Here is a 12,931-nt window from a genome sequence, read left to right as displayed (position 1 = left end):
ACCCTGGTCAGAAATATGTCCGCCAAGCTTCCTCAAAGTTCCTCTAGCCTCAGCTTTCTTCAAAAACTTGGTTCAGAACCTCATAGAATCTATCAGTACTCCCTGCTGATTGAGATCTGATTTATCTACCTCAGTTGATTCAGTTCTGAGTAGACATCAACACTCTAGTGTCTGTTGATTCAGTTTTGAGTCAGACCTCAACAGTCTTTGGCTGACTAAGATCTGATTCATCTACCTCAGCTGATTCAATTCTGAGTCAGATGTCAACACTCCAGTTGTTTGTTGCTCTGTTGACACCTCCACTTCCTCAAAAACCTCAAATCCCACCAAGAGTCGACTTCACAAACTTAAAGCTGACAGCAACAACTGACTGTTTGTTGACTCTGGAGCACTTCCCTCTTCAATTCCTACAGATCTGAGTGCTACTGAGGCTGATTGAAAATTTGATAGCTAGACCAAAACCCTATATCACTTCCTTTCAACCCAAACCTTACCAAAGGTGAAGGTTGCCAATTTCATCCCTGCTAAAAACTCCTTTGGATCTTCACCAGCATGACCATGAAACAAAGGATAGGTCATCATGGTAGTCATCTCCACAGCTGAAAACTTCTTAGTCCTGCAAACAGACTGAAAGCTTCAAAGCCCTCCTTAGTGGGGGCACCAAAACAATGATGTGTCGGGGGAACTTGCCTCTATAGCTCATCCCAACACATCACCATGAGGAGGATACTAATAAACAGCACTGCAACACCAGCACAAACACCAAATCAAAGCACCAATCCACTTAACTGATGTTCTTTGTCCTCCAGCTGACACAATTGAACACTTGAATACTCTCCAAACCCCTCAAACTGATCCAGCTAACTCCATCAGCTGTCCTCCCAAGTCAGACCCGACCTCCCACAACCCTGATCTTCACTCCTAATCCCTCAGCTGACCTTCTCCTAACAACTAGCTAACCAAAAACACTCCTATCTGACACTCAACTGATTAACTTCTGACTGTAAACTATGTCGGATAGCTGCTGCTAACCCCAGTCAGAAATATGTCCGCCAAGCTTTCTCAAAGTTCCTCCAACCTCAGCTTTCTTCAAAAACTTGCTTTAGAACCTCACATAACCTATCAACACCCCCTACTGACTCCCTGTTGTGATTGAGATTTGATTTATCTACCTCAGCTGATTTAGTTCCGAGTCAGACCTCAATACTCCAGTGTCTGCTGACACCTCTAATCCCTCAAAAACCTCAAATCCCACCAAGAGTCGACTTCACAGACTGTCTGCTGACAGCAGCTGACTGTTTGCTGACTCTAGAGCATTTCCCTCTTTAATTCTTGTAGATCTGCCTAATGTTGATGACTGATTGAAAATCTGATAGTCAGACCAAAACCCCCTCTCACTTCCTTCAACAGAAAAGACCAAATCTACCCTTGTACACCCTCAATTGACTCCTATTGATACTCAGTTGATGCTGACTTGAAACAACCATCAGCTGACCCCCAGACAACCATCTAGTCCATAACCTATCCGATTGACTTCTGACAGGTCTTTGATTTGTTAGCCTAGAGTTCACAGGCTTCAAACAAGACAAAATCTATTCTTTCACAACATCAACTGACTAAATCAAACACGTAGCTGACTCTGTCAAACCCTGCTCTCTGACTCAGACTCACAATTAGAGCATCCTAACTCAGACCTAACTTAACAATCCTCAGATCTTCATCCACACATGAGTTCTCTTAGCAATCTCAAATAACACAACATAAAATAGAGTATAAACAACTCATCAATCAAAACCATAAAAACCCTTCTGAATACAAATGATAAAAGAGCCTGTCTCAATAACCCTAAGACCTGGGGATTAAACAGAAAAGAAAGATCATCAAGAACAAGAGGGATTCTCCACACAATTATCCCCAACAAAAACCCTTTCAAATTTGTATCTTTAACTCTGGTAACAATAAAAGAGATGCTCTTGCATGTTTGCTCCATTGGAGGGTTTGTTGAGGTTTTGTAATCATTATTCATCATAAGAGTCTTTTGAGGCATACTCATGAGGAGCTCATTCACCAAGTGAAGTGCCTAAGCCCCCTACATTGTAATCACTTCTTTCAACAATATATCCAAGGTGTTAATTGTGTCGCAATCACACTTCTATTTTCCAACAAGAAAAAAAGGTCATGATTCTATAAAATGAACATCACAAATAATAAGTTACTAAGATTTTAATCCAAAAATGTTGTTATTTTCCTTTAATAGTTTTTCCTTCCACCTCTTCTCTAATGTGCTATTCTTTATTCTTCTATGATACCTTATAAACAACAAATATATCACTTCTAATTTATGTAATTCCAAAACATCATTAAAAAACTTCATGATCTTGCTAAAAATATAATAAGAATTTAAGGCAACCCATAATGGTGGGAAAGCTCAATGGAAATCAACTCAATTTTCATATTCACATGATAAGAAGGCAAGGATACTACAAAATGAAGTTTTGAAGGATGTAGACAAGTTAGTAGAGTCATGCAACTAATATTGCCAACAAGGGTATGAGTCCACTTCTCCTCTAATGGACCTTGAACTTGCAGTTACCTTCATATAAGCTCACAAGGTTATTTTGTGTTGTGTATACCACATGCAAAGACAGTGGTGTAAGTTATTGCATCCTTCCTAGGGCCTTAGAAAGTGAGATTAACAAGTTATGATATGACAAAAGGCTAGTTGAAGGGTATTCACACATTCAAGAAAAGATGATTCTCTTTGAGGATACTATTCATCTTGACTTAAAAGTTTTAACATCTTCATTTACTTAGTTTTCTATTTCAATATTTAGATTATGTAAGATCACATTGGAATATGTTGTTGAAACACTAAAGTTTACAGATGAAATGTGAGATCTAGAAGCTAGGAGGTGTGAAATTGACACTAAAAAATGGTGCATTGGGTCATGTGGGAAGTCATTTCTGAAGTTATTTTAAACATAGCTTGATTGTGGAGCTATCTGTTTCTCTCTTTCATACTTTAATTTGTTAACACCATCTTATGATGGGCAGTGGAGTGGGAGAGAACCATGGCTTTAGAAGGGTAGATTGAGTAAGAATAACCTAGCAATATGAGAGAGAGAGAGAGAGAGAGAGAGAGAGAGAGAGAGAGAGAGGGTGAAAAGTCATGTCCACCGTGTTCGTGGTCTATTGCTTTGGCAAGTTTCTTCTTTGATCGATGCACATGTTATCACTAGGGCGCAAGCTGACCCCTGGTTACATGCTCCTTGTATGGTGGACATGCCTCATGTGGCCTTTTAGTATGTGCGGTTTGACAGCCTCTATGTACATGTTTGTATAGCTGGTCATACGACCTTTGCTTTGTATTACATTTTAGTAATCTAATCAACCAACCATTACGGGGAAAAAAAAAAGAAGAGAGTTTTGCCATACCACATCCTAACCAAAAACTCCTTACATCATGATTTCATAACTAACTTGACAAAAAACATCCTGTAGATGGTCACTCCCATCAAGTTCAAGACTTAGCAAACTCTACCATATGTGAAATGATAATCTACTTTGAGCAATTAAGTCAAGATAAAAATGGGGTTTGCATGCTAGACCTTTCCTATTTACATAGACAACCAAACATACGTTCTGTAGGCCATTATAACATCATTGTAAGTATGGCATTTCGCACCCTCTCCACTGTGATGTGGACTCAATTGTAGCAAGAGTGCATCTTCACTCTTACTCTAAAGAGAGCAAAATAATGCCAAGATCAACAAGATGTATGGGGACAAGTGGGCACTGGATAGAAGGGGCAGAGTATGTAATTGTAAAATCAAAATGCAGCCCTCTCTGTTCTCCCTCTCAAACGCAGTGAGTTTCCCTAATACATTTTTTTACTGATAACAGGATCCTGCTCACCAGCTTGTGACACATTGGGGGACTAAATCACATGGTGGCTGATCCACATACTGCTTGGATCTTCTGGCTACAGCCTCTTTCTTTGAGATATATGCCCTATTTGATCACAACACCTATGATCCTTATAATGTTTCAAGGAATGCTTACACTTTTTAGATATCACAGAACCTATAACCAATTTAATAGACGTGTGTTTGTGTATGCCTAAAGGACATGTGAGCAACCCTGAAATGCAAACCCCATACTGTCATATACATGCCTTCACTAAGCATAGCAATCAATGCATTATGCATGGATTAGAGCCCAAGCAGCCACTGGCTCAGTTGAAATTCCGGCATGTATAGCCTAGATAACCACCCCTCTGTACTGAAGTTGAACTTTCCTTTTACTCCACCAGTTCTTCTTCAGCTTCTGTGCAGAGTCTCCATTGCCTAATTTTTGCAAGACATGTTTTGTCTCCCGCAACCTGCACTTGAAATCCTTTTTCCACGAATTAAAGCGTTGCCTAAGCTTCCGCAGTTCATCATCAGGATTCAGGGTAGCTTCTGTTTGACCAGATTTCACTTCTATTAAGAATTCAGCATCATCCATGAAAACCTGTTTACAGTGTTCAAATTCTTTTGCCAAGTGGCTTGTAACAGATTGACCAGCATCTAGATCTTGTCTTGCCAGAGAGAGGTCCGAAGGATGCGAAGGTGCCGTGCGAGGAGTCAAACTGTTGGTCTCCACAGATGTGCTCTCATCCCATTCAAAGTCATCATCATCATCATCATCATGTGGAAGGATATGCTGGGTGGCACGCTGCTTGCTGACACTGCTTTTGACTGGAAATATGCCATCATATTTTAATGCTTGACTTGAAGAAGATTGGGACGCAAGGCTTTTCTTTGCAGCAGTAAGACTGAGCTGAAGGGATGTCATTTGCATCTGCCACATTTCCTCCAAAGATGAGATTTCGGCCTCGTATTCTGACCACCTGGTCTCATACTGGTTGAGCCTTTGACGCAGCAAGGCATTGTCCACCTCTTTTTCCCTAAGGGCTGCCTCGGCAAATAACATGCGGCTTTGTAATTTTGTTAGGAATGAAGGTGACACTTTGACTGTTGCCTCAGCGTCCATGTCGACCACCTCTGTAACCTTCAATGACAAAAAGAAACTATTGCAATTCTCCTTGCTAATGTGGAAAAGCCAAGAAAAGCGGATAAACATCAGAGCTTTGAAGCAATTGGGATATCAAAAGGCCTTGAAGCAAACCATGAAATCCACGTCCTTAGCTTCAAGACCAGATGTATTGTAAGTAGCTTTTCTCAATTTACATGGTGATTCCGATCCAAGATCCTTTTGTCTTGAGCTTTCATGTCCAACTTGGCTTTGCAGGGCCAAATGTTGCTTTCTAGCCAACCAACCTCTAGTCACTGTAACAAAATGCATATTGACGAGGTTAAGGACAACATACAGTCACAAAGAATTAGGTCAACAATGTTCTTATAGAACTTCAAACATGAGCACAGTAGCCCTGTAAAAGAAAAAGGAGTGCAGTTTCTAGTATTCCCACAATATGTCTAGGAATATGCCCAAGCTAAATTCATTCGGAGGCATCATGCATGACAGAATTGCCAATGTATATAAGCAGCACTTGCAAATGGGTAAAGATCTGTTTGTTACATTTTGGCAGAGCTTTTCAAGAAGAATGGTGGCAGAGAGTACACCCCTTACCCAGCTGAATCACGAGAACTTTCTCTCTTATCCTGAGGTATGCTTTTCGTTCTGCTCTACACCTTATGACTCTCTGTAGAACAATGGCTGCTCGGTGTTTTTCACGCCTAACTTCATACTCCTTTCTGACTTTTCTACCTCTTACCACTGTGAGCAGGCAAACTCAGGAAGTGAGTGACAATTAAGGTAAGGCTTTCCATAAATCATCTGCATCATGATGAGTCCAGGAATAAATAATCAAGCGTACAAGATTGTAAAAGAAGGGTTGCTCTTTTAAGTGTCTTGAAGCGACATCGGGTTTTGTAGCCCCTATACAGCTTTTGAAAGTAGATGATCCCATGGAGGGTTTGCAGACGACAGTCCTCCAATCTGCCTATCTGTTTACAAGGAGGTAGCACTTGAAACTTATGACAAGAACTAATTATATATAAGGCCAATTTGAACAGCAAGCAGCTTACATTGATTCTTTCATATCACATTGGTGAGTGTACACGTGCTATATGGACTTTTGTATTTTCACTTGCATTGCCAGTTGCATAGAAGTAGGAGGAGGATACCTGCCCCACTCTGAGGAAAAGTTTTGTATAACCGACTCGGTACATTTCAGGAGGTACACTATACTGATGCAGGATTGCAACACATATATCGAGTACATCTTTCTGTGATGTATCATACTGGGGAAGTAGGAAACCATACCTGGATAAAGAAATGCAATGGGATAATTGTAAGATAACCTAGTTCAATGAATAAACCGGAAGACGAGATAAATTAATACTTTTTTCTCGCGGCGGTGGGGGAGCAGGAAGGGAGGGGAAGGGGGAATTTTGTTGTTCTATCCTCTCGGGGGTGCTCTGGAGTAGAGCCATGACAACGAACCTGCTTGCAAACTTTTGGTGTGATACTCGTGTTGGATATCCAGATCTTGATATTCTTACAACCTCCAGTATGCCACAACAGCGTAGCTGTTGCAAAACCAAGTCCTCATCGTAAAGATTTGGCTGTTGCAATGTGTTTGGTTTTATACAACGAATGAAATGAGGTTCAGTGTTTTCCAATTTTTGCATCAGTCTTGAAAGTTGTCCCTGTAGCAGCAAGGGAACATGGTACTAAGTGATGGCTTGCACATTAATGAACTAATGTAGAAGTCTGAACATCATGTCACAAATCTTTCCAAGCTTGCACCCAGAGCAAATCAATGTGCCAATAATACAAAGATGCCTGAACTAGTTTCTAGGGCCGGCCCCAGATTCATATTGGAGTGGAATTAACACGAAACAACCATACTTGATAACTCAATGATCAGAAAAACATATACAAGACCTTAAATTTTGTTGCAACACTCTGTTTCTGAGACTCTGTGCCACTTCTTCGCAGTGGACTAATCAGCTTTTTGAGGCCTTGCTCAATTTTAGCGGAAAAAAGCTGTGGCAAAGCAGTCCCGCATGACGCCAATAGCTGTAACAGATCTGAGTGCAGCAAGTCCTTATTTTTCTCCAAAAATCCCAGTGTATCATATGTAACCTGGTCACATTTTTTAGCATGTTTTCTTTAAATCACCACTCAAACTTAAACGACTCAAGTAAGGACTAGAAAATTTCTAGCTCTTCTTGATCATTACCTCTCCAGCATAGTGCTTAATGTGAAATGCTCTGCTCCTTTCTGCCTTGAAACATATATTACCATCCAAATGTCCTTTTAGTTTATCAGCAAATGTGTAGTCTGTACCTTTAGGGAATGTACATTCCTCATCTAGTAGAGAAATCAATCCAAGTGGTCGCTGTGAATTTGATCGGAAAAAGACAGAAAAGCAGTAAGGAAAAATTTGAGAACATTTACTTTCTTTGTACTTTCAAAAAGTAACTGAGCATTGTCTTAAAGAGCGCATATCAGGATACTCAAAAGGCATGATTGCATTCATGGGTCCTAAAAGAGAAATTTTCACAGATCTACTTGCAAGAAGCTGTAACATGTACCTATGTGGAAGCGTTTCTGAGATAAGATTAACAATGCAATCACAATCGCTGAAAACTGAATATGCAAAGAGATTAGGGTTTAGAAGATACGCAAGAACACAATATTGGGTCCCAACTACCCTCTCAAGGCTCCCACTGCTGGTCGGCATATTTTCTTGATTTATTTCAAGAGAATGAAGAGGTACAATGGCTGAAAGTGGTGTCCACAGGACTGAGACCTTCTGCAACTGGATTGGACCTCGTTTTGGGGCTGATTTGGGCACCCTACAGATGTGCATTTGGCTGCCCTGTAGCTTCCCTTCTGTGCAACATGCACCTATGTGGAAGCGTTTCTGAGTTAAGATTAACAATGCAATCACACTTGAATATGCAAAGAGATTTACTTGCAAGAAGCTGTAACATGCTCCTATGTGGAAGCGTTTCCGAGATAAGATTAACGATGCAATCACGCTTTCTGAAAACTGAATCTGCAAAAAGATTAGGGTTTAGAAGATACGCAAGGACACAATATTGGGTCCCAACTACCCTCTCAAGGGCTCCCATTGTTGGTTGGCGTATTTGCTTGATTTATCGCAAGAGAATGAAAGAGGTAAAATGGCTGAAAGTGCTGTCCACCGGACTGAGATCTTCTGCGACTGGATTGGACCTTGTTTAGGGGCTGATTTGGGGCCCTACTGCTGTGTGTTTGGCTTCCCTGTAGCCGCCCTTGTGTGCACCTGCTCTGAAAGGCACCTCTTTGATGCGTTATAAGGTGCTGGTCCTGGCTGCCTTCTGAGTGTTATGCTGCATCCCTGGTGGGCTGCATTTTGATGATGATGATGTGCGTTATTGGGCTGAGAACCCCTCTACAAAAGCTTGAACTGATCACCCTCTTGCTATGGTGCATTTTCCTCCATTGCTTGCCCTGGATGCTGAGAGTATGACTCTGCAAGCTTCTCTGGCTGAGAGAAAGCCCACAAGATGAAGGCTGTCACAAGATGATTTCTTAGGCCTTAGGCGCCCTTTTATTGCCCCTCCTTTTGGTCCATTGTCCCAATCTGATGAAGAGTGTCCATGGGCTGTCCATAGCCATGGCCCCAATAATAAACATTATTAGTAACCATATAAGTGCATGGCTTTCACACATAGCCCGACCTAATTGTGTAGCACATGCCCAAGCTTATTAAAAATGATGTGTGCCTCTTTGGATGCCCCCTTTTCGAAGGATGAGCTGAGACATGCTTTGCACGCCCTCTCCAAAGGAAAATGCCCAGGGTCTCTCTCCATTCTTCTTTTTGCAGTTTTGGGATTACACTGGTGATGATGTTACTAGTTGGAGATGTGCTGTACTGGTATGATGCCCCCTTTTCTCATGGAGGGTCTGGAGGGTCTTATCCACCTTGTCCTGAAAGGTGGGGACGAGACCAATGTTAGATAGTAGAGATCCGTAACTCTGCTTGGGTCTACTTACAAAATCTTAGAGAAGGCAGTGAGTATGAGGCTTCAACTTGTTCTTCAGAGAGTTATTCATGATACACAAAGTGGCCTCCTCCAAGGAAGAAGTATTTTTGATAACATCTTTTAATTTTGGGAAGCTGTGGAGTGGGCTAAATCTAACCAACAACCCCTTGCCATTCTCTTGCTAGACTTTGGAAAAGCTTATGATAGAGTGGATGGGGACTTCTTGGAAGGCACGATGGCACGGATGGGTTTCTCCTAGGAGTGAATTAGAGGGGTCTCTTGCGTGTATACGGAGGCCCACGACACATTTTTGGCTTGCGAGGGGCATGGTGAGCGCTTTTAGATCTCCCGTTCTGTGAGCCAAGGATGTCTCTTAGCTCCACTACTTTACTTTATAGTAGCGGAGGCTATGAGTAGGTTTCTTAGGGTTACCCTGAGGGTTTCGGGCCTCAAGCTGCCTCTTCACACAGAGGAAGAGTTACTAGACTTGGAGTTAGCATATGATACTGCTATGTTTTTGGAGGCTTCACAAACATGCCTCTGTGCTTTCCGCATTCCTTTGGAGATATTTTGTTTGGCAAAAGAGGCCCCACCATCAATTGGCACAAATCAATGGGATTCTAGATAAGTAACTCTCTACAGACAGATTGGGGTTTGGATGTGGAATTTACTTGGATTGAGAGAGGATGCATTGCCAGATACCTTGGCTATTAGGTACCCTGTTGGAGGTGGTTGTAGATCCAGGATAATAGTATCAACTTTTTGAAATTTGAACAAGATTGAGGTTGCCATTGGCATCTCGCCTGCACAACAGTTCGCTCCTGTGCTCATGAGCATTAAAAACAAACTTCAGCATTGGAGTAGCAGGAAGCTTGATTTGGCCCGTAGAGCCTTGGTAGCTAACCAAGTGCTGTTGGTGATTGCTTGATTTGTCTCGTCGTGATGGGTTTTTCATAAGGGATGCATTGGTGAACTTCATTGGCTTATTTGGAACTTCCTTTGGTCATGATTAGATGGCATTGTACACACTAGGGTGAGAGTGGCTTGGGATACCATACTTATGCCTAAGCAAGAGGGAGGATATTTGAACATTATTGATCTGGAGGCGCAGTGTAAGGCTTTACTTTGTAAGCTGGTAGTCAGAGGATTTCTTCGTGGCACTAAGCCTTGGAAGGACTTTCAGATTACGAGGTGTACTCCGATTAGGGGAGGTGATTAGATTTACAGCCCACGTTTTATCTTCTTGAATGTAGAGCACCGACCACCTCCTTCCCCCTAGGTGAGATCTCATTTGCGAACCTGGGATTGCATAAGGAGTTTCTTGGTTCATATTCCTCCACGGTCAGTTGAGGAGGCTTACAGGTAGCCCATTGTGTGGAATGACTTGATCTTGGATGAATATGGTAGACCTCTTGGAGTAGCCATGCATATCCAATGAGCTGCTTGGGCGACTCTTCTCCCTAGTGCCGGATTGGAAGAGGCTCATGAGTCTCATGGAAGTACTTCAGAGGCACTAGTCAGAGGATTATGCATATGAATGCAGCCATACCTAACCCTTGGATCACAGGGAACTTCGTGGAAGGGCCTCATCACTTATGGTTTGGGGTATTTTCAGGGACAGGTGTATCTCTTCAGGATATGTGCCTTCCCACTTTAGGTGAGGATGATGTACCTGTCTTTTTCTCCATTTAGGATAGATGACTCTTGGAGAGAAGTCTTGGGCAAGATATCTTTGAGGGTCTAACAGTCTTTCTCATGAGAGTGGTGGGTAGGGCAAGGAAACACATCTATATTGATCCCCCTCAAGAGATGACTACGGACTCTTGGAGCCTTTGGTTATATGATGGGTGTCCTATCAAGTACTTGCATTGAGACCCCAGACACTTGATTCTAGGACAAATCTAGAGCGTCCCTACTTTTAGACCGCATTGGAAGGCTTATGGGATCACCCTTGACATTCAAAGAGCTTTTTGACAGAGGTTGTGACACTCGTATAGGGATTTCCTCTTTTATTTGCCTTTCTCTATATGGTGGCCTTGCCACCAACTAGTAGAGATCGATCGTTGGTGCTAGCCTAGCTTGTCCAAGAGGTGTAGGAGCTTTAGAGACAATCTACCATTGCTTATGGGAGGAAGGCATAGAGGATTTGGATTGCAATAGCATAGAGATTAGACATTGAACAGGAGATCATTGCCAGCATCATAGCCTGGCACATTTGGAAGACTAGATGCACTGAGGCCATGGAGGGCACTCTCGTTTATGATACACAATGCATTTGCAAGATCTGGTGTGATATTATCCACACACTCATGGCCACTTGGGCCAGGATTTAGGGATCTTCGAGGGCTTCAAAGAGAAAACATGATTAATTCATGAGAGAATGGGATCATGGCAACTTTTTCACTCTCTCATATGGGGCCTTGCTGGCAGCACAAGGCACCAGATTGGTTGATATTTCCCCTTTGCTTGGTCTGAAATCTCCCTTTTTGTAATCTTTTTTTATACTTAATAGAAGTCTCTTTTCTGGGGGGAAAAAAAACGAAACATTGGATTCTTTGCAATCTGGATACAACTTTGATTGTCACAATGAATAGGTGCTGGTCCATTCTGAGTAAACATGTGAAGGGGCAGGTACGGGGGGTATTTCTCCATATTAAGCTTCTCCAGCAGCTCTTTCACATATTTGGATTGAGTAAGAAATAAACTGTTGTGTTGTCTCCATACTTTAATACTAAGAAAGTAACGTAGTGATCCCAAATCCATCATGTAAAACTCATTAGAAAGATTCACCTTCACTTGACTTACAAAGGATTTGTTGCTTCCAAGTGATAATAAGATCATCCATATATACAAGAAACAAAGTAATATGATCTGCTTGATGAAGTATATATAAATTTGGATCACACTTACTTCAGCTAGAGCCACTTTGCAATAAGAACTCATCAATACGAGAGTACCAAGCTCTTGCAGCTTGCTTGAGACCATATAAATCTTTTGATAATTTGAATACATGATTCTCCTTGCCTTTGACAATATAACCTTTAGGTTGTTTGATAAATACTTCCTATTCTAAATAACCATTCAAGAAAGCACTTTTGACATCCATTTGAATGACATTCCAATCATAATATGTAGCTAATGCCAAAACAAAAGGGAGAAAATATTTCGTCATAATCAATACCTTCTTTTTGAACATAACCTTTTAAAACGAGCCTTGCTTTATGTTTGTCAATACTTCCATCAGCTTTATACTTGAGTTTGTAGACCCATTCAGTTCCAATTGCTTGCATTCCTTTTGGAAGTGGAACAAGTTGCCATGTTTTGTTCTTCATGATGGAGTTGTACTCATGATCTGTTGCTTGCTTCCATTCATTGTGTTGAGAAGCTTCAAGAAAAGACTAAGGTTCTGAATTTTGCAATCCATTGGCCATGAATGCAAAATTCACATTCTCTTTGGTTTTCTCTCTCACAAGATTCTCTTGGAGCCTTGCTCGCTGCTCTTGGGCTGATCCATATTCTTGCTATCTTCGATGGTCTTTAGGTACCATCTTGGAAGTTTCTTCACCACTTTCTGAGCTGATTCAACTTCTGGAACATTCATGTCTTCCCTTGGACTGTTTTGAGTTGTGTTGTGATGCGATAACACACCCGCATCATAGGCTGGACTGTATATATCATTATCATTCTGAAAATTTCCCTTTTCTTCATCATCCTCGTCCTCAAACCAAGAGGATTTGTTGCTGTCCTGAATTTTCTGAGGAAAAACAGCACCTCTACTCTTCAAAGATGACATCACGGCTGGTAATAACCTTTCTATCATCTGGATCATACAATCGGTATGCCTTCTCATTCGAAGCATATCCAATAAAGATGCATTTCTTTGACTT

General features: G+C 41.5%; 1 protein-coding gene across 1 annotated transcript in view; it reads right to left on the bottom strand.

Annotated features, from left to right (window-relative positions):
• Positions 1–3,467: 3,467 nt before the first annotated feature.
• Positions 3,468–12,931, bottom strand: part of LOC147631706 (myosin-1-like) — an 89,612-nt gene continuing 80,148 nt past the window's right edge. Inside the window, exons 16-23 of the mRNA XM_086808218.1 lie at positions 7,250–7,408; positions 6,952–7,152; positions 6,508–6,713; positions 6,189–6,327; positions 5,879–6,008; positions 5,632–5,778; positions 5,170–5,330; positions 3,468–5,052 (exon numbers count right to left, since the gene is read on the bottom strand). Of these exons, the coding sequence (XP_086664344.1) occupies positions 4,261–5,052; positions 5,170–5,330; positions 5,632–5,778; positions 5,879–6,008; positions 6,189–6,327; positions 6,508–6,713; positions 6,952–7,152; positions 7,250–7,408 (1,935 nt within the window). The 3' untranslated portion in view covers positions 3,468–4,260. The remainder of the gene's footprint in view (positions 5,053–5,169; positions 5,331–5,631; positions 5,779–5,878; positions 6,009–6,188; positions 6,328–6,507; positions 6,714–6,951; positions 7,153–7,249; positions 7,409–12,931) is intronic.

Source organism: Cibotium barometz, chromosome 14, assembly GCF_041138505.1.
Source record: "Cibotium barometz isolate CiBa-2024 chromosome 14, ASM4113850v1, whole genome shotgun sequence".
Taxonomy (NCBI): domain Eukaryota; kingdom Viridiplantae; phylum Streptophyta; class Polypodiopsida; order Cyatheales; family Cibotiaceae; genus Cibotium; species Cibotium barometz.
The sequence above is the reverse complement of the archived record's forward strand: the minus strand, read 5'-3'. Positions and strand labels throughout refer to the sequence as shown.